At 41.8% G+C, this 22175-nt stretch overlaps 1 protein-coding gene and 1 long non-coding RNA gene across 2 annotated transcripts in view; both read left to right on the top strand.

Moving 5' to 3' along the window:
• Window positions 1–22175, top strand: part of LOC134614992 (uncharacterized) — a 420807-nt gene that overhangs the window by 332178 nt on the left and 66454 nt on the right. The window lies entirely within an intron of this gene.
• DBF4B (DBF4B-CDC7 kinase regulatory subunit) lies at window positions 32–20845 on the top strand. The gene is made up of 13 exons (XM_063425549.1): window positions 32–85; window positions 4098–4130; window positions 5503–5651; window positions 6083–6220; window positions 6559–6612; window positions 6697–6757; window positions 7570–7637; window positions 8557–8593; window positions 9690–9735; window positions 9822–9944; window positions 11927–12017; window positions 13054–13163; window positions 18662–20845. The coding sequence occupies exons 2-13, from the start codon at window positions 4103–4105 to the stop codon at window positions 19950–19952; spliced, it is 2196 nt and encodes a 731-aa protein (XP_063281619.1). The 5' UTR covers window positions 32–85; window positions 4098–4102; the 3' UTR covers window positions 19953–20845.

Here is a 22175-nt window from a genome sequence, read left to right as displayed (position 1 = left end):
TGCTTCATTTAAATCCCTAAATGCGAGTGACGTCCCCGAGAGGCGGCTCAGAGCGGAGAGCGGAGCTAGGAGGCACTGCTGGCAGGTAAATAGACCGCACACGGGGGGTATTAATGCAGAGTGGGGCTCTGCAGGCCTGGGTGTACGTGGTGGCTGGCTCAGCATGATGGGAGCTGGGCTATTACCTCAGGGGGACTAGTGATCAGCTTCTCTGGCTGCCATTACCTCAGGGGGCTAGTGATCAGCTTCTCTGGTTGCCATTAGCTCAGGGGGGGCTAGTGATCAGCTTCTCTGGTTGCCATTAGCTCAGGGGGGCTAGTGATCAGCTTCTCTGGATGCCATTAGCTCAGGGGGGCTAGTGACCAGCTTCTCTGGTTGCCATTAGCTCAGGGGGGCTAGTGATCAGCTTCTCTGGCTGCCATTACCTCAGGGGGGCTAGTGACCAGATTCTCTGGTTGCCATTACCTCAGGGGGGCTAGTGACCAGATTCTCTGGTTGCCATTACCTCAGGGGGGCTAGTGACCAGATTCTCTGGTTGCCATTACCTCAGGGGGGCTAGTGACCAGCTTCTCTGGCTGCCATTACCTCAGGGGGGCTAGTGACCAGCTTCTCTGGTTGCCATTACCTCAGGGGGGCTAGTGACCAGCTTCTCTGGCTGCCATTACCTCAGGGGGGCTAGTGACCAGCTTCTCTGGCTGCCATTACCTCAGGGGGGCTAGTGACCAGCTTCTCTGGCTGCCATTACCTCAGGGGGGCTAGTGACCAGCTTCTCTGGCTGCCATTACCTCAGGGGGGCTAGTGACCAGCTTCTCTGGCTGCCATTACCTCAGGGGGGCTAGTGACCAGCTTCTCTGGCTGCCATTACCTCAGGGGGGCTAGTGACCAGCTTCTCTGGCTGCCATTACCTCAGGGGGGCTAGTGACCAGCTTCTCTGGCTGCCATTACCTCAGGGGGGCTAGTGACCAGCTTCTCTGGCTGCCATTACCTCAGGGGGGCTAGTGACCAGCTTCTCTGGCTGCCATTACCTCAGGGGGGCTAGTGACCAGCTTCTCTGGCTGCCATTACCTCAGGGGGGCTAGTGACCAGCTTCTCTGGCTGCCATTACCTCAGGGGGGCTAGTGACCAGCTTCTCTGGCTGCCATTACCTCAGGGGGGCTAGTGACCAGCTTCTCTGGCTGCCATTACCTCAGGGGGGCTAGTGACCAGCTTCTCTGGCTGCCATTACCTCAGGGGGGCTAGTGACCAGCTTCTCTGGCTGCCATTACCTCAGGGGGGCTAGTGACCAGCTTCTCTGGCTGCCATTACCTCAGGGGGGCTAGTGACCAGCTTCTCTGGCTGCCATTACCTCAGGGGGGCTAGTGACCAGCTTCTCTGGCTGCCATTACCTCAGGGGGGCTAGTGACCAGCTTCTCTGGCTGCCATTACCTCAGGGGGGCTAGTGACCAGCTTCTCTGGCTGCCATTACCTCAGGGGGGCTAGTGACCAGCTTCTCTGGCTGCCATTACCTCAGGGGGGCTAGTGACCAGCTTCTCTGGCTGCCATTACCTCAGGGGGGCTAGTGACCAGCTTCTCTGGCTGCCATTACCTCAGGGGGGCTAGTGACCAGCTTCTCTGGCTGCCATTACCTCAGGGGGGCTAGTGACCAGCTTCTCTGGCTGCCATTACCTCAGGGGGGCTAGTGACCAGCTTCTCTGGCTGCCATTACCTCAGGGGGGCTAGTGACCAGCTTCTCTGGCTGCCATTACCTCAGGGGGGCTAGTGACCAGCTTCTCTGGCTGCCATTACCTCAGGGGGGCTAGTGACCAGCTTCTCTGGCTGCCATTACCTCAGGGGGGCTAGTGACCAGCTTCTCTGGCTGCCATTACCTCAGGGGGGCTAGTGACCAGCTTCTCTGGCTGCCATTACCTCAGGGGGGCTAGTGACCAGCTTCTCTGGCTGCCATTACCTCAGGGGGGCTAGTGACTAGCTTCTCTTGCTGCCATTACCTCAGGGGGGCTAGTGACCAGCTTCTCTGGCTGCCATTACCTCAGGGGGGCTAGTGACTAGCTTCTCTTGCTGCCATTACCTCAGGGGGGCTAGTGACCAGCTTCTCTGGCTGCCATTACCTCAGGGGGGCTAGTGACTAGCTTCTCTGGCTGCCATTACCTCAGGGGGGCTAGTGACTAGCTTCTCTTGCTGCCATTACCTCAGGGGGGGCTAGTGACCAGCTTCTCTGGCTGCCATTACCTCAGGGGGGCTAGTGATCAGCTTCTCTGGATGCCATTAGCTCAGGGGGGGGCTAGTGATCTGCTTCTCTGGTTGCCTTCATTTCCATATGACTGGCTGTGGATGGAGGGCCAAGAGGCCCAGCTCTCAAGAAGAGTGACTTATCTTTATCTCCATATTTTAACTAACATTCGTGAAAGTAAAGCTGTTTTTGCAGTCTTACTGTTTTGGGTTAAAATTCTCTTTGTGACTATTGAGATCTCCACGTGTGATATTATAGTGCAGGAATAGGCAGCCTTTGGCACACCGGGTCTTGTGGATCTCCCCCTGATGCTTTGTCAGCATTATGGCTGTAAGTGCATTATGGGGGATGTAGTCCATAACATATTGAGTGTGGAAGGTTCCCTACACCTGGTATAGGGAATAACCCTGTGTGAATTTGAGGTGGGAGAATATAAATAAATACCAATGGCTTTATTGTTAAATGATTAAACCCACCCATTGCATGCCACGTCATTGTTCTATGATTAAAACCAACCATTGCATGCCACATCATTGTTCTAGATTAAACCCACCCATTGCATGCCACGTCAAGCTGTGGTGGTAGGTGATTAAAGGAATACTCCCGCTCTAGTGGTTATGACGCCATGAGTTCATTAGGGCCATCCAGATGTAGTCAGACTGTGTGTAAGAATGGTTTGAAAATGTATCTGGGCTCCTGTGCACCCGTGCTGAGTTTTCATACCGTTCTCCAACAGTTTGACAAATTACATTGGGACAATGCCAAGGCACTCCTGACACCATAACATCTTCAGTGGGCTGTATCAGTGATTGGAGTGTTCCTATAATTATGGCATGTGGTGGGTTTATTACCAAATTTTTAAGTTTGTATTGAAGAGTGTGTGTATATTGTTGTGCATTACCTGCATATCTCAAATTGGACTTTGGAAAGTCCCCCTTGGGCACAGATACCTGAGAAACCATGTTCCTGGCTTGACATGCAAATGAGCGCAGACAGACCTCTTTATTTAGACTTCAATTAGCATTTATGCAGGTACTCTTAACAATGGACTTTTCGACACAGCTTTTTAAGACAAAAAAAAACAAAAGCACAGATGTAAACCAAAACGGGCCATTCATGGACTGTACAATTTCGACTTTGTGGGTCTCATCAGCATTTGCACCGTGGGGAGTTTTATTGTGTTTTGGTCTCGTCCAAATCTTTTAAGTGTGTATTTAATATGATGTGCAGTAAGTTAAAGGAACACTCCAGGCACCACAACTACTACAGCTGGTCGCCACCAGCCCCCAGCTCTGCACTTCTTTGCTTAGCTCAGTGAAGAGATTTTCATTTTTTTTTTTTGCTCTCACTGAGCTGTAGTGAACAATAAAGAAAATGTCCCAGCACTTCTATTTCAGCAAAGTGTCCTTTTATTGAAGTCGTGCACTGTAGGTGGCTGCTGTCTTTGCGACATATTTTGAGTTGTAGCAAAGGTGAGAAGCAGTGACGATGGACTTCAAGTAAGAAGAAGTCAACCAGTTCTAAAATGGATGGGCATTCCTGGCACTATAACCATTACCGGATGCGGTGGTGGTTATGGTGCTTGGTGCGTTCCTTTTAAAATGAGTTGTGGATCCATCCTGTGTTGTCTCTTTAAGTGGCTGCTAATAAAATATGAGATTGGAGTAGTTTTGCAAATACAAGCAGGGGTAATGGTTAGAATGTAGATTAAATGGGAATAGGAGCAAGTGTGAATGAAGTTGAAATTTGAATACAAATAATGGACCGGAACAAGTATCAACTTTCATTTTAGGTCGAATTTGAATGTCCCTTTCATCCCACATTGAAGACTATAAAATGTGTAACTTCTTTTTCTCTGTCTCTTTTGTAGGGCCCATGGCTGACCCGAACACCATTCAGACTGGTAAGTAGTAACTATGACCACCGCAGTCATCTTGCGTTTCTTTGGACCTTTTCTGCTTGTTCATCATTCCTGTCCATAACACAAAGGTTAATCTTTTAAGGAGCCAATCTGCTCCCTGACACCCTCACAGTCTGCAACCTGTATCTAGGCACAACGGAATGTTCTGTATGTATTGTAACTCACAGTGGGCAGCCAGTGATTGGCTTAGAGTGTCAGCTGATCATTTCATTGAATCATTGTCGCCCAAGCAGAATAATAGGAAGACGTATAGTTGCTGTGGAAAGGACAGGGCAACTGGTAACTGGGACCTGACTTACAGGTTAAAACGTTCAAAATAGTTAAATCTCATTGGGTAACTCAGCACCTATGGACTCCTCACCCCATAACTGTTTTGAAGGAGGAGTCCCTCCTGTACAGCCCCACATTAACGAAGAAGGGTCCTTGTATCTTTGAATGCAAGATCTACTTAATGATCTATGTTGTCATAAGAATCAAAATAGAATGACCCACTGTTATTTACTGTATAGAGTTGTCTATGCAATGATGTAGTGGTGTAGGTGCCAAAAAACTATTCCCTGCGGTGTAAACTAAAATAGGCGGTGTTTACAAAGCTTTCGAAGGCTACATGTAGTGACTGTAACTCAGACAGCCACAACAGTTGCTTCCTATTGTGATCCTGCAATCTTTGCAGGACTGAGGTTTGGTGCCTTTTGCTTGAAGATGCCAAACGTTCCCCATTGAGCATTATTGGAATAATGTATCTTTATGAGGAGATACTGATTGGTCCTTATGCAGTAGGCCCCTCAATGCTATCTCTTCCATTAGAAATACAGGTTTGTAGTAATAACTTTGGAGTGCTTCTTCACACTCTTGCTTCTCTGCATATTTTGAAAGACCTCCAAAGGGGACATTCCTGCTTGGGTCGTGGTGGGCCGAATGCTGCGGATTTAGATATAATTATTTGAGACTGTCCCATTTACAATTATATGAGTTGTCCGTTTTGTTGCGTGAGTACAACAGTGAAGTGAGACTGCGAGATCCTCCACAGACAGGCTCACAATCAACAATAATATTAAGTTTTCCTGCAGCCATCGCTAGCAACTTTAACAAAAGCTACTCTGGTAGCTCTGCGTTTTGTCGTTCTCAAGCTTTACCATCAGACAAAGTAGTCACTTATGATATCTTGACTGCATTGAAATTCGAATGAAATTCCAACTCCGTATTGGATTAATATTCTAACTTTATAAACAATATTTAAAATGTGTGGTCTGTTAGCAGAGCTGCTTTAAGGGGTCTAATGAACAGATTCTGTTTTGCGTATGTTATGATTCTGAAGTAGTTAATGTGCATCTACTTGTGTGTTCCTCTGTAGGTCAGAAGGAGCACATGGAACGAGGGTTACCTTCGCAAATGAAACGGAACTTCAACGGTTGCTCTTTTTCTGGAAAATCTTTCTACCTGGATCTTCCGCCCAATAAGAAAACGGAGATTCTCACTAAAGCCATCGTTCAATTGGGAGGGGTAAGAACTGAATTTACTCAAAAGACTTGTGAGTTATTCAGTTATGTGCACGTTGGGTGATGTGTAGTAATATAGTCTAAACAAAACAAGATATAAATTTACGTTGGATTATATATAGGACACGCAGTGCCTATGCAGGGCTGTTGATATGATGCTCTACAAACCCCATAATTCTCCAAAAGAAGCCATAGAATTATTGTCAAAAAAATATCTGTTTGGTTGGAGGGCACATTTGACATCACTTGGCTGGGACATGGTGGTGACCCTCTCCCTTCATGGGTCATAAAATATCAAAGAAGAAAAGGTTCACGTTTAGGGAGAAACCGTTCTGGTACTTTTTTTTTTTTTTTTTTTTTTTTTTAGTATCACTGTTATCTTTACAAATGTGAAGACATATGTACATTAACCTTTCATTTCCCCCCCACACAAAGGTCATCGAGAGCTTCCTGAGCAGGGATATCACCTATGTGGTGACTGGGAACAAAAAGTTGTCCGGATACGCCAGCAAGGACTCTGCAGCAACTAAAGGAACATCTAACTCCAGATGTCAGACCAGTGGAGGGATCGAGGTGAGGACATAGAAGACCAGTTTTTGTTTGTATTCGGTTTTCTGCTAGCTGGAAACAAATGTGCTTTATATAGGACTCGCATTTTGCCGCTAACAATATTCTAGTAAAAATTTAGCCCTGGCAAGTGGAAAATCATACCTAGTGAGTGTGACTGATCCTCCAGGCTTACAATGGCCAGTAACTTTTAAAACATGGCTAGTGGTATTGGACTTAATATCTCAATATATAAAGCAGGGATTAAAATTGTAATACTGCTTTTCTTTTTGTACAATCCTGTTTGAGTGTGTCTGCCGTTTCTACAGCTCTTTTAACAAATTAATTTTGGTCTCCAATTGCAGTCTGCTCAGTATAGCCGCGGGAAACAACTGTTGAAAAAGGCGATGCAGAGTCAGGTATGTCACTCCACCGGAGGGTCAAAAGCCTGAGATTTGTACTCTGTAAGTGTCATGTATTTAACTTATTTCTATATTTTGTAGGAGCGGAATAATGTCCTCACAAATGCCTGTTCTTGGGGCGTCTCCATTGTCCATGTGGATGGTATCCTTTTATTACTTCTTCATAATCTTGGGAAAGGTTGGCCACCAGAGGTCCACCATTAAACCTCGCACAACCTTGAAAACATTAAGCCTAGTAGCTAGGACTATACATATTTTTTTTTTTTTCATCCTTTTGTAGAAAAGTTATGCGTGGGGGGAGTCTAATCTGTTGGTGATTATATGATGGCTTTTCGTTTCTCACAATTTTAAAGGAACACTTTAGTATTAGGAATATGTATCACTAACATCTCCCTTGGAACTGGGTCGTGCTCCACCTCCTCAGACGTTGGCCAAAGTGATGTGCCTAATGTCTTTAGGCCTCGCCTTTCCTATAGGAAAGCATTGCCTCTGCACGAGGATGTCCAGAGTCAAGGAAAACCCCTTAGGAAAGCACAGAGTGTGAGGACGTCCATCGTCGTTTCACAGTGTCAAACTCCGTGAAAAAGCAGGAATCCCCTCTAGTGCTGTCTGTTAGGCAGCCTTAGTGGTGAACTGCACTTCTCTAATACTGCAATGTTTACACTGCAGGACTAAGGGGGTCGGGAAAAAGAACGCACACCACTTCAATGAGATTAAGTTATCTGGGTGTATATAGTGTTCCTTTTTAAGGACCAAATTGATCACAATTGGTAAATATTTTTTTTAAAACCCATCACTGTCTCTATGTAAAAAATATTGTTGATGTCCTGCCATAGTATTTTGAGTCTGCTTGCATGTTTGAGAATGCAGTTTCCCAATACATCAGAAAAATGGTTGTATAAGCGAAGCTATCTGATTTATGTTTATATAAACAATCTTTAACTTGTGCTGAAGAGATCTTGGAGTATATTGAGTGTTTGGGACGTCATTCTACAAATGGGATCAACACCAAAGCCAATAAGGTGAGATCTGTGAATGCATGTTTTTGTTTTGTTTTGTTTTTTTCAAGTGTTTTGTTTCATTTTATTCATAATGTGTATGGTTGTAGCATGACTTTTTATGTATTGCACAATGAGTTGATATTTTATCTTATATTAACTGTTTGCTTAACAAAATCGAAGTCCTGTTAGCAGTAAAGTAAATTAGCAACCGGCTTATTTTTTGTGTGTTTTCCGTAGTGATCAAAGTAATTGCGAGGGGGCTCTCATTAGGTTCTCATTTGCCTTTTCTGCCAGTAAAGAGATGCTGTATGATGCCGTGCAGGCAATGATGTTTAAGAAACGGAAAATGACGTGATGTGAAATCGGTTATTAGTATTGGTCTTTCTATAAGGAAAGTCTTTAAAGTCGTCTCACAGTGTTCATAAAGGAACACTATAGTGTTGGGAATACAAAAAACTGCTGAAGTGACACAATGTAAAAATAAAAAATAGCTGGTAACGGTAAAATAAAAATAAGAAGTGTTTTTTTTTGTTTGTTTTTTTTGCCCCCTCACCCCCAAGTATTTTGACCCAAGTCTCAGAATTCTCTTGTTAACTCCCTGTTTAGTGAATCGCCAACTGATGTACTACCAGATGCTGTGATCAGCTCTTTGCACAGTGGGTAAAGATAATTTGTTTTTAAGTTGCATTCGTGGTGTGGATTAGGTTTCAATAAACCTTTTAGGCTGCCTGGCGTAAAGCAGCATGTGATACACAATTGTATTATCACATAAAAAAAAGAAATCGTGCATTGATTCACGCGATTAAAATGTAATTTTGTTTTGTTGTAATTTAACGATTTTTACTGATTGAGGTGATGCGTGTGCATTAATGTGAAGAGATGAAAATCTCATTCTTATGATGACGGCTTACAAAGTTCTCTTATTTTTTTTTTATTTTAGGGGAAAGGAAATGGCTGCACGAAACCAAGTCATAAAGGTGAGTGTAAAAGTCAAGGTTGGGTTGTGTTGTGTTGTATTTTAAACATTTCTATAGATCTCTACAATAGGTAAGTACTCTAATCTGTGTGTTTTTTGTCTTTAATATTTAATTATGATTTCATAGCCATTTTTAAGCATTTTTGTATCTTAAAGGCACACAAAGTAGGGTTTGGTGTAGAGATCATGCCTCTGCAATCTCATTGCTCAAATATCTGCCATTTAGTAGTTAAATCACTTTATTAATGCAGCAGTAGCCGCACATCCCTTGGCTGTGGCTTGCACAGTCTCCCTCCACCCTTCCTGATCACTATGCATAGGATGAGGTGGAGGCAGTACACAAGCCTGCACAATTTCAATATACAGAAAAAAAACTAAACCTGAGCTGCAGAGACTCCACACCACTGTCCCAACAGTGTAAGTACAACCAACAAAGCAAAAATGAAGTCCTGCCCGTCCAGTAATGGTGTGTACATTGTTATGTCATTAGCACTGAAAGGGCTTGTGCCCAAAACGTCTGCTGTGTACTATGCCCTCTTAATAAATGTTGGTGTGCACACACCTTTACGGGATGTGCAGGACTTCATTTTTGCTTTGTTGGTCACACTTCCTGAAAGAGTGTACCTTTTTTTAACTTCTCTTGTTACACACTGTGTTTAATATAGAAGTTTTTTTTATTTTTCTGTTCTGTTAATTGTCTGTTAGAGCTAAATACCTGCCACAGCCTCCTGTGTGGGATTAAAGTTCAAGCAGGAGCAAGGGATAAGAATGTCTAAAGTAAACACACTGTGTTGTAACCTCTGGTTGAAGAGAAGAACCAGCAGGAGAAGAGCAGGAAGCCCGTCTAGTGGGGAGGTCTGGTAGCCACTAGAGGTAGCCATGTTAACATTGCAGTATATCTAGGACTGCAATGTTTTACTTTGCAGGTCTAAGGAGGACCAGGACAGTGCACCCAGACCCCAGACCACCTCAATGAGATGAAGTGGTTTGGGTGCCTACAGTGTCCCTTTAAGCTTATTGAGGTGAAATTTGAAAGTAAACCAGACGAAATTTGACGCTTATGATGTGGCTTATTCTTTCTATATTCTGTCCTGTAGTTGCGAAGTTGAAGAGCCCGTTTTTGAAGATTGAAGACCACAGCAGGTGAGTGTTCAGTGAGTCATTTTACCCACTCGTAGCGTCTCCCCAAACTTGCCTTTCTTACGTTCCCTATGTCTCTCTCCTCACAGACGGTATCGACCTATACATTCTACGTTCTCGAACTTTCCTGAAATTTCATTTGTGTCTTCGGATAGAAGCCCTTTTCAGACAGCCCAGACACACAACAGTACCCGCCCGGGTCGGGACCCAGGGTGAGCAGAGTCTCCATGTATACCTGTAATTTATTGTTTTTAGGACTGCATTGTCTATATATCCTCTTTGCATTGTCTTCAAATCTGATCTTTGCCAACTGCAATCTAGGTACGTGCGTGCGTTTATCAATGCCTGTATTGCAACAGTGAGGTTTTTAACATTTTAATTATTTTGTGATAAAACCTTATGTTGTGGCGTTCCAAAGTTTGAATTTGAAGCCGTAGCCTACTTGGGACATTTTTGTGGTTATTTTATGTAGTGTTTGGGATGGTACGCGCTGGAAAATTCCACGGAGAATAGTCCAAAAACAGGTCCATGGAATTGCTAAAACACAACAAAATTAAGGTAAAATAGACTCTTATAAAAGCACAGTCCAGTGCAGAAAAACACCCCAAAAGTTTATTGTGACTCGTACACTTAAGACAACATAAAAAAGGTAAAAAAGCGCAAACAACGATTATGATTGTCTTCTGTAGTTTAAAAACCTATATGACATAAAGATGTATCATCGTGCAGTATGTATGCACAAAAATAGATCGGCGGGGGAGGGGGTTGGAAAAATTCACTCTTTAGAGCCTATACATTGGCTCTAAACTGTGGAGGCGTCAACCAGAAACTCTCTCTCTATCTCATGTTATTTTAACTTTATTATTTTGGTTCCTGATATTTCGTCTTGCTACTATGCAGCTACCTTTTGGAACCTCCATTTGTCTGAAACAAGGTGTAACTGCAAGTCTCTCTCTGAGACCAAATGATATTCTCTAAAGACTGAGTTTTTCCACCCCCTATCTATTTTTGTACATACATACTGCACCGTGGAATTACTAGTTGCAACTTTTTGCCCGGGTGACAGACCAGATTTATAGGAGTTTGGCCCTTTTTGTTTTGTGTTTTGGCACCTCGCATGTCTCACGATGGTAAATCACCCATTCAATGAATAAGCCTGCTGCTATTGTACTTGGACAGGATGAAAGGAGTCCACCATTCAGTCCTAGAATATGGTAATTGTATGCTTGTTGCCTTTTTTGTAATGGTGTTTCTTTGTATTTCCTTTAAATCCCTTTAGATGTGGATGGAAGTGATGATAGGACTTCCTTTTTTTTTCTTTTTGGTAATATTCCTTTTATTTTAACCCTTGGAATCTGGAAAAGACTAGAACATGTGATATTTATATGGACCGGGGTTAGAATGTTTTCCAGATATTGTTGTTCTGATTAAGAGCAGCTGCAGGTACATTTGGATGCCTGTTAGCAGAGAACGTCAGGATGAGGCAGTAGGCAGAAACTGTGCATGGTCTCTTCTTGTCTGTGCTTGGGCTGGTGACCTATGACCTCAATGCTCCCAGGCCTAGTTTGACCCACCAAACCGATTCCCAGAATAACTTGGCTGATCAGCAGGAGTTTGAAAGTGGCTAAACAAACAAAGTAGGGAAGTACGTTAACATAAAATAAAAATCATGCTTGGGAGATTTGGTCTTTGCTGGCAGTGGTGTCATGGGAAACATTCTCAGGGCTATTAAAGTTAATTCAAAGTGAATTTCAAATTTTAATTCCAGACTAGCTCAGCTGGAAGCATAGCTGACTTTTGGAGGTATTCCAGTTCTTTATTTTTTTATTTTTTTTTTTACCTTAATTTTGATTATTTTGTATTCTCGCACAGATTTTTGAATGCTTCCTCATGTGGGTAGCACATCCATATCAACATGTGGACATTCTTTTAAAAAAGTTATTCATTTGCACTTTCTACCCAAAACAAAAAGTGAATGTGTTCTTACAATTTTATTTATTCTTTTACATTTATATTCTTGCTCATCTGGGATTATATAGTATAGTCGATGTTTCTAGAAATGCATTCAGTACAGACGGGATTATTACTTTTTTTTTTTTGCATGTTGGTGTATTGCATATGCAGTGTGCATTCTTAGTCCTGTTGATCTGTGTAGGGTTTTTATATTTTTAATATCCATCACCTTCCCTTCCAGTGAACAGGAGGAAGGGGAGAGAGTACCCCAGGCTCAGAGGAGGAGAGGCTACTGTGAATGCTGTGAAAAGATGTTCTCAAAACTTGATGAGGTGAGGAGTTGTGAGCGATGTAGACTAGGGTAGGGATGGGGTTTGTGCTTGCTGTCCACCAATTAAACAAAAATGATTTGAAGAAATATAAAAATAATAAAATTGCCTAATTTGCTTAATATTGTATAAAAAACAAACAAACAAAAAAACACTCTGCAATCATTATATTAAATTAAACATTGGTGAGAAATTCTACATTTTTTAATTTTTTAGACCTAACAAAATATTAAAATCTTGAAGTGATAGAACCCCTTAAGGACACATGACGTGCGTGACATGTCATGATTCCCTTTTATTCCATAAGTTTGGCCCTTAAGGGGTTAAAGGAACACTATAGTCACCTACATTACTTTAGCTAAATAAAGCAGTTTTAGTGTGTAGATCATTCCCCTGCAATGTCACTGCTCAATTCACTGTCATTTAGGAGTTAAATCACTTTGTTTCTGTTTATGCAGCCCTAGCCACACCTCCCCTGGCTATGATTGACACAGCCTGCATGAAAAAAACTGGTTTCACTTTCAAACAGATGTAATTTACCTTAAATACTTGTATCTCAATCTCTAAATTGAACTTTAATCACATACAGGAGGCTCTTGCAGGGTCTAGCAAGCTATTAACATAGCAGGGGATAAGAAAATCTTAATTAAACAGAACTTGCAATAAAAGCCTAAATAGTGCTCTCTTTACAGGAAGTGTTTATGGAAGGCTGTGTAAGTCACATGCAGGGAGGTGTGACTAGGGTTCATAAACAAAGGGATTTAACTCCTAAATGGCAGATAATTGAGCAGTGAGGCTGAAGGGGCATGTTCTACACACCAAAACTGCTTCATTAAGCTACAGTTGTTCAGGTGACTATAGTGTCCCTTTAAGCCATGTTAGAAATTTTGATCGTTGCTTGCAAATTGATCTAAGACCCTTGTTCATACGAAGCCGGTTGTGTGCTCCATTCTGTTTGTACCAACATTCTGTCTGGTTCAGGAAGTGGGATATATAAATTGCGCACAATATAATGATTATTATTCTCCTTTTTTTCCAGCACCTGGCCGGTGAACAGCACTGCAATTTTGCTTTGAATCCTTCGCATTACACCGTTATCGAGAACTTGGTGGCTAGGCTCTCTTTTGATTTTCTGGAACTGCCTCGTGGGTAGGTTTTTACTTTTAACTGTTCAAATCTGTTACCCTGTGCTGGGTCCCCAACATAGGTTGTTTCTGTGGGCCTTGGGGAAACACTTGATTAACACATTGCTGGCAGGTAGCGCTACAGCCATTCGGAAATTGCTAGATCAGCAGGAAGCTTCCTTTGTGTTTTTTTTTGTTTTTTTTTTTATAAATGAATATGCATATACTTCTGTTTCCTTAACAACTATCCCCTAGGATAATAAAGAAAAGAAATACATGAACGGTAATGCAAAACGCACAACTCTGCAATCCCATAATCTGCATGTTTTTTGACTTACTTTCTTCTCATTCAGAGAATGGTTTTGTAGCCATGTGTTTGTACAGAGGGGTGTAGTCTTGGACCCCCAGCTGCTGCACTATGTTTCACCTAGAATTTTTTTTGCTTCTTGTTGGGAATTGGTTGGCAGAGCATTCTGGGAGTTGTGGCCCATCCAGCAGTTAAAGGGACTTTACTGTCCTGTTTCACTTGAACAATCACAAAATGCATTGATCGAAATTGGCTTTTGAAAGTAATATTTTTTTATTTTTTGTCTTGCTTTCCAAGAAACTTTTTTTTTTTTTTTTTTATAAATTTGGGATTTGAGAAGTTTACATGTCTACAGAGTGGGGCAACAGGACACCATATCTCTTTAATTAAAGGTGTAATGCATGCCTCCATTCCTGTGGCTTGGAAGCCAGCCTCCTCCCTACAGATTACAGGCTGAGACACCGAACCCTTCCCAGAGACTCCAGGAGTCATCCTCACTAGACCAGGACTAATCAGCTGCACAGGTGGAAGTCAATAGATTGACTGGGTTGCGGCTGTTCTCGAAGTATTATTACTCTAGCTAGGTACTTCCGATCCAGGCACTATTTTGCGGATGATCCTAAGATATGTAACAGGGTTGATGTTACAGGAGGGATACGCCAAATGGCAAATGATTTAGGTAAACTAGAAAAATGGTCAGAGATAATGCATCTTGGACGTAAAAACCCAAGGGCAGAGTACAGAATATTTGATAGACTCCTAACCTCAACATCTGAGGAAAGGGATTTAGGGGTGATTATTTCTGATGACTTAAAGGTAGGCAGACAATGTAATAGAGCAGCAGGAAATGCTAGCAGAATGCTTGGTTGTATAGGGAGAGGTATTAGCAGTATAAAGAGGGAAGTGCTCATGCCATTGTACAGAACACTGGTGAGACCTCACTTGGAGGAGTACTGTACACAGTACTGGAGACCATATCTTCAGAAGGATATTGATACCTTAGAGAGAGTTCAAAGAAGGGCTACTAAACTGGTTCATGCATTGCAGGATAAAACTTACCAGGAAAGGTTAAAGGATCTTAACATGTATAGCTTGGTGGAAAGACGAGACGGGGGGATATGATAGAAACATTTAAATACATAAAGGGAATCAACACAGTAAAGGAGGAGACTATATTTAAAAGAAGAAAAACCACCACAACAAGAGGACATAGTCTTAAATTAGAGGGTCAAAGGTTTAAAAATAATATCAGGAAGTATTATTTTACTGAGAGGGTAGTGGATGCATGGAATAGCCTTCCAGCTGAAGTGGTAGAGGTTAACACAGTAAAGGAGTTTAAGCATGTGTGGGATAGGCATAAGGCTATCCTAACTATAAGATAAGGCCAGGGACTAATGAAAGTATTTAGAAAACTGGGCAGACTAGATGGGCCGAATGGTTCTTATCTGCCGTCACATTCTATGTTTCTATTTGAACTGTGTGTGTCTGCCTGTGGATATGCAGTGTTTGAGGGTTATACCTTAGGAAAGGAAACATTTGGGGTTTGGAATCTCTGGTGCTCTTGTCTAGTAAGCAAGAACTCTACATAACTGAATGAGTTCAGCTCAGACAAATTAGATTATCCTCTGATTTATTAACCGTGATCAGGACAGACTTGATGTCTTCGGGGAGAGAACTTGTTATTGTTTTATCAATCACCCCCTGCAGCAATAATATTTATTCTACCTGGTATAAATACGCGCGTGAGTTGGTTGAATAAGGTACACTTTTGTTTTTATAGATATGTAAAAACTATAGCCCTCCACCAAAAAGACAATACTTAACTCGTGTGTGAATTTATAAGCACAGCCTCCCCAATGAGTTCCCAGCAAACCTCCTTCTAAGACCATGTATGTATATCACAAAAAATCTGGGGAACCAACTAAACCTAAATCAGAATGAAACAACATAGTGTAGTACAGTTACAAATAGTATCGTGTGCATTTAAGATTGAAAACTCACAACATGGAAAATGACAAACCGACCCATCTCCATTTCCACTGCTACTTCTGGGGAGTAGAGAGACTGTCTAAAGTTGTGCTTCATCATTCAGAGGAGTAACCCTAGAGACTGACAAATTCCATCTTGTGAGTTTTGACTCTTTAAAGCACACAATACTACCTGTAACTGTACTAAACTATGTTGTTTCATTCTGATCTAGGTTTAGCCGGTTTGTTTTGTGATATACCTACACTTTGTTTTCACCCTTCATCAAGTATAGGCTGATCTTTGGGCGAGCTGCTATGACCACTGAACAAGTCCTGTTGGAAAAGGAGGGTGATTGATGGAGTACTGAGCTCCGTCACACAGTGGGTTTGTTTGAAATTAGTTCAGTTTTTATTAAAAAAAAAAAAAAAATATATATATATATATATATATATATATATATATATATATATATATATATATATATATATATATATATATATATATATATATATATATATAATAAAAAAATATATATATTTTTTTTCCTCTTCGTTCTTGCACGTAGACCTATAGAAATAACAAGTAAACATTATTCTAGTTTGTTGACGGTTGCCAAAAAAGCTGAGCTGACACCGTACATCTCATAACAACTCAATAGGACTCCAGAGAATTGGGCGCCAGAGTTCCTTTGTGTTCTTTGTTTCTGTTCAATACCTTTTGGGAATACTGCATTGAAATTGCCTTATGCACCTAATTTCGACACTGTTTGTGAGTTCCTTAGTAACTTTTTTTATAAATATCCAGATCCAAATTAGGACTTCAGAATGAATTTGCTGCAGCACAATTAGTTATGTGGTTATAAAGTCATAAAATTTGATGGATACAATGTGTAAGCAGGAGCCAGGTCACTGCAACTTCATGTAATTGCTGTTCGTGGCGATCGAATGTGAGGGCGTTGGTAGAGCTCTGTAGGAATGAAGGCAAATATGACATCATCCTGTCCTTAACATTTACCAAGAGGGCTGGCTGTGGCTGCCTACTTGCAGGGCACCAGACTGTCACCGCCAAGGACTCCCTTTCCCATTTAGTGATTAGCTCCCAAGTAAATGTTGCCCATCCCTATTCATTAGCCATGGCTTAATGTAAGGGTGAAACAAGTGTGTTTTTATTGGTGTGGAGATCTACTAGGAGAACAATCGTAGAGACGTACTAGATACGGCACTCCCCAAATAACCCAGATGCTCTGAAGCCAGGACTGTCCAGGCCTCCCTTCCAAGATATGCGGAATAAATATAAATAATAGTTCAGGCACTCCAGGATAACAGAAATGGCAGCTTTATTGGGGGCAAAAGCAGCAATGTTTCGACCCTACAGGGTCTTTATCAAGCTTGATTTATTCTGCATATCAGTAGAACAATGGCATTGCGCAATACCTGGTGCCTAGGTGTCTGTACCTGATGGGATAATTTTTTTAATGGCCAGATACCTAGGCGCCGAACATATTTTACCCAGAAAACCTGGGTTCCCGTGCCCGCATCCCCAAACCAGCGCTGGGTGGAATGTCCCGGGCACTTTCGACGATTGCACTTTCCGTCGGTACATTGAGCTCCCTTATGTCTTTGGTGTCTGATGTCTCACCACCTCCTCTACCACCCCTCTAAATAGAGCCCTGATTGGTGGCCCTAGGACAGAGAGCAACCTTGTTGAAGTTTTACTAGATCGCAGCAACTCTGCAATCTGATCTTATCCTGGTCAGACCGTGTCTCTGTGAGTCCCCCAACAGTCTCTGATGTCCTCTGGATAGAGGCCTTGAGTTGGCAGGTATGGTCTACAGGGGGGTTAAGTGTGTGACAATAGTTCTTTTGGGAGGATGTAGCGGTTCAGAGCCATGTATTAGTCCTGGGTGACCTGTGTGGGTCTGTCACACTGACCATATAACAGAAGAAAAATAATGGGCATGAGTATCTCACGTTTGTCTTGTCTGTGGTTTTGTTTTGTTTTGTTTTTTTCTTTTCCATTCCTTTTATTTATGAATTTTATTTATTTTTTCTCTCTAAAGACACACTAGAAGTGTTAGTACCACTTTAAGAATAAACCCTTTCCTCCCCCCTTTTCAAACCATAATGTGTATACATTTTTCCCTGTATCTCCTGCCAGAGAAAAGCTCCATAACCTTAATTGTTTATTTGGCTGGCAGCCCAGACCCCACAGACTATTGCTTTCCACAGGGAACTCTTACCTTCCAGAGACATTATACTAAGTGATGCTGTTTCTTCAACCATGTAGCATTTTGTTTACCTGCAGGAGAGTAGCTTCAATTAGCCAACTCTCAGACCCTCCTGAAATGATTTCATCTCTTTGTGAAGTTACCAGAATGTTTGTTTAACGCTACAAATCGCATGGAAGGCTATAGTTATTAAAGGTCAAATCACATGCTGCTAAGGGGGTAACACCGGGATGTACCTCGAGACTGTAACCAGGCCTATGCAACACTTGTAATATAGAGCTGTATTGTCAGGTGATATATACAACCCAGGCCATTGCGGTCTATCCCTTAGTGGAAAAGATCTGACCGATCTAATAATTGCAAAGATAATGCTGCACTTTAACGGGATATATAATGTAATAATAGCAAGTTACTGACTCTCACAGTGCTAAATGCAATTTGCTGACTGGGTGTGCTGACAGGCCAGATTTTGCAAATAGACATCTGCGTGATAAAGCCAATACAGGTACTATAATTAACCCAGGTACTATTGTATAGCTAATTACAGTGGATTCTTTGTGAGCAGAAAGGTAATGTGTTTAATTTGGGGAGGGAGGGGATTGGTGTGAGGGATGATTTCTGGCCTTTATAAATGCACAATTGGTCTTTGTAATGGCAAACAAAAGTTGCACCCCAATTAGAGCGCTTTATTCAGGACTGTCACTTCACAGGATTTTTCATATGTTTAGATATTCCTATATTTAATTAAAAAAAAAAATAAATGTAGAAATTCACACCTCTTTACTCTGCAAATGGGCGCCTCCATATTTGTATCACATAAAAAGTTAACAGAAGTTTGAGTTTTTTGTTTTTTTTTAAATGCTTTATTAATTGTGACATTCCCAGGGAACTGACATTTCCCTCTTTAATGTTGAAGTGCTTTTTTTTTTTTTTTTTTCCTTCTCATTCTATGGGATTAATGTAGATCTTGCGTTTTATTCACTAAATTTAACTTACTGAAATATTTTCTTTTGTCTATTAGGGTCGTACCTTCTATGGATTGTAGATCAGAACAAGGCGAACTGGAATGGCCCAGTCTAGAAACAGAACAGACTTTGAAGGAGGGAACAACTCTGGAACCTGTGCGGGAAATCTATGTGAGCAAGGCTGCTGTTGAAGACATTTGTCCAGAAGTGGCTCCGATTGATCAGCCTGTTTATGAAAAGTTGGAAGAAGCAGCTGTGCTAAACTGGAATGTTATGGAATTGGTGAATGTCGAGCTTGAGGCTAATTCCACACAATTTGCAGAGCTCTTTACACAGACCATGGATGGTGCTGGTGCTTCTGTGGAGTTCCAGGACCATAATATGGTTGTCCAGGCAAAGCGGACGGAAGATAATATTGAAAGCAAGTTACACACTCCTTGTTCTAATGAAAACCCGGAAGACTCCAAACTACCGTTGACTTTCTTAGATTTGCAGCCACCAGTGCTCTCCTTTCCTCTGGGTAATACCATTGCCCCATCATTTGTCCGCATGCTGCTAGAGGATGATGCAGCTGTGCACAAACGGCCACAAATAGATCCTGCCGTTGATTCTAAGACTGATTTGACGACAGAACCGTTGCTAAGTGTTTTGGGTAACTCGCATACATATTTGGGCAATGCCTGGGCTCTGAACCAGCTTGGATTTCCTACATGGTACCAAAATCAAGGAGAGCATCAGTTTACTTCCATCTGTAAACCTTTTGACCCTTTGATATTGTCACCGCTACCTTGCGGGAGTTGGTTATTACCACTTACACCCACCTCTCAGCCCGCGTCAAATGAGACTGTTAAAAGTACAGAGACCTCACAGGACGTGGAGCCACTGGTGACAAGGACATATTGTCGCAAAACCAAGCGTAAGTTCTGTGGATCTCCATACCCCCCTCCTGCTAAAAGGCAGTCGTATACATGCCAGCCTGCTTATACGCAGACTGTGGCAATTCCAATGTTTATGGGACTATGGAATGGTGGAGATCAGATACCAATCCCGGTCTGGGCAGATTGGACTAAGTGGGACAACAATGAACTCGCAGGCGGTTCGTCCACTCACAGCTTCCCTTGCTTTCAGCCCAAATTGGACACAGATAATGTTTCATCAGAATTAGACTGGGATGTTCTGCTGCCCTCTTGTCAGAATCCACCCCAACAGAATCAACACTACGGGCATCTCCGGACTGTCCAAGTGGACCTTAACCAGAGCTGGTACGGGAAACAACTATGCTCCGTGCTGGCTGACAACCAAACTCCAATTACAACACACTGTGTCACTGTCAGACCCACCTTATAGCTTTACGACCGTGAGGTTTGGCATCTTGACAAGACTTTACGTTTAATGTGAATCAGTACAAAACTGATCTGTCTGCTTGGTGGCTGCCCTTCTCGCTGGTTCACATTCTTAGATTTTGCTTTGAGCCAGTGTTTCTTTTTGACCTGTCTGTCATTGTTGTGTTTTTTTTTATTTTTTTTATTTTACCCTTCACCCCCCCATCCTTCATCTAAGGTTTACTCCTCCTCCTTCCGCCTGCAGACCCCACTGTTCTTCTGGGATTGATGCCAGCGTGCCTCCAGCTCTTACCCAGAGCTCTTAACTGCATCTTAATGACTCTTAATGGGATGTATAAGTTTTAGACGGAGTTTAAATGCTTGTGTATAGATGCTGCCAGGAGTGGGAGACTCTGAACACATCCTGTTCCCAAAAGCAAGAACTGTCAGCAAAAATTAATAAGGGGTTCTTCTATGTCCTTTAATTGAAAAGTGATCAACTGACATGACATGTATGGCCATTTAAATGTTGGATGTGTTTACACGATGCTCGGTTTCAGACATTCTATTAGTGTGCACATGTCACTAAAGAACTTCGTGGTTTTTTTTTTTTTTATTGAATTAAAATAACACCCCAGGCACCATAACTACTAAAGTGCACTGTAATGGAGAGTCGCAAGGGCACACTGGCACCATAGTCAAACCATTTTAGAACAGTCTGATTTCTTACCTGATGTCTGCCGTGTCCCACTACCCACCTCCACTACATCATTCGGAAGTTCCATTAGTTCTCCTGGGTTAATCACTGCACTATCGACCCTAGCTCAGTGAGCTTCCAACTTTCTATCGGAAGTAGCGGGAGATGCTAAGGCACTCCTGGCACCATAACCACTATAGTGTGCAGTAGTACCCATTTTTTTTTTTTTTTTTTTTAAAAGCCAATCCCATATTATTGCAAATTAATCTGTAGCTAATGTTACAAGTTCACTGTGATTTAATGATTATTTTAACATTTTAAAATAGTCCTAATTTTCTCCAAGGTTTAAATTCTACACCTCTGCCTGTTCTGTACTGGTTGGAATGCTGCCAATTTATAGTTCTCACTCTGCTCATTCACTCGCATATGGGATATGTTTTGAGGTTATTTATCAATTGACTAAAAAGGGTTTAACCTTAGCTGGATATTTTTACGGAACTAAAACAAATGACAAGGGTTGTCCAACTCTAGCCCTATCCTTTGTAAAAGCAAAAAAAAACCATGGGTTTGATTAATCATTCATGAACCCAAACCTATTTCTTAACGATCATAAAGAAGATTGGATTCATTCATGTATTTTACTAAACATGTCACTTTCTTTATGTGACACTCTAACCTTTTTGCTGTTTTTCGGCCTCTGCTCCTACATGGAACTGATACATTAAGTTGTCTTGGTTATCGACAAATATGTAAGCAAGGACCATGTTATGGAAGTGCTTGAGTTATACATTGTGCTGGCAAAATCACCAGCAAATATATTGCAAGTCATACGTCACTGAAGTTGCCTTCTGCGTCCTCCAAGATGGTGATCACAGCAGATATCAGATATATCTGATCGCTATTTCCAATTTATGCATAAAACTCAAGGTGATGCTCCAAGCTGTTTCAAGTGGTTTTACCAAAAAAAAAAAACTAATAGAATCTGATACTTAAAATCCATCACTTCTGCTTTGTAACTCTGTAACGAGGGTATTTCACTTAATTTATTTATTGAAAGTGTTTGTACGGCTAGCAAGATTCAGCCATGTAAATTGATACATGCTCCAAACAGCGGGCTTTGAGTGCCAGGATTTCTCCAGTTTGCCCCAAACCCTTTAAAATGATTTGACAAAAACTGGGGGGACCGCACGCAAAGCTTCCCTGTTACTATAAGCACATCATTGAGCTGTAGTGGTTGTAGTATGTCCCCTTAGTGCTGTATAAGAAGGATGGCTAATTCTGACACGGCAGATTTTTGGACTGCATTACGCATCGTCCTCAAGCAAGTCTAGCACTCACTGTGCAGAAGATGAGTTGTAGTTTTATAAACATCTAGTGTGTCAGGATTAACCATCTCAGCCACATTATTTAATATCCCATCCCGTTTCTTATTTCAGCAACTTTGTACATTCTGTATCTAATTTTTTCTTTTTTACTTTTTTTTTTTATTATTATTTTTTTGTGTAAATGTTTGTAATTCTTTATCATCAAATATTTTTATTAAATAAATCT

Source organism: Pelobates fuscus, chromosome 6, assembly GCF_036172605.1.
Source record: "Pelobates fuscus isolate aPelFus1 chromosome 6, aPelFus1.pri, whole genome shotgun sequence".
NCBI classification, from domain to species: Eukaryota; Metazoa; Chordata; class Amphibia; order Anura; family Pelobatidae; genus Pelobates; species Pelobates fuscus.
This window is presented reverse-complemented; position numbering and strand designations above follow the sequence as displayed.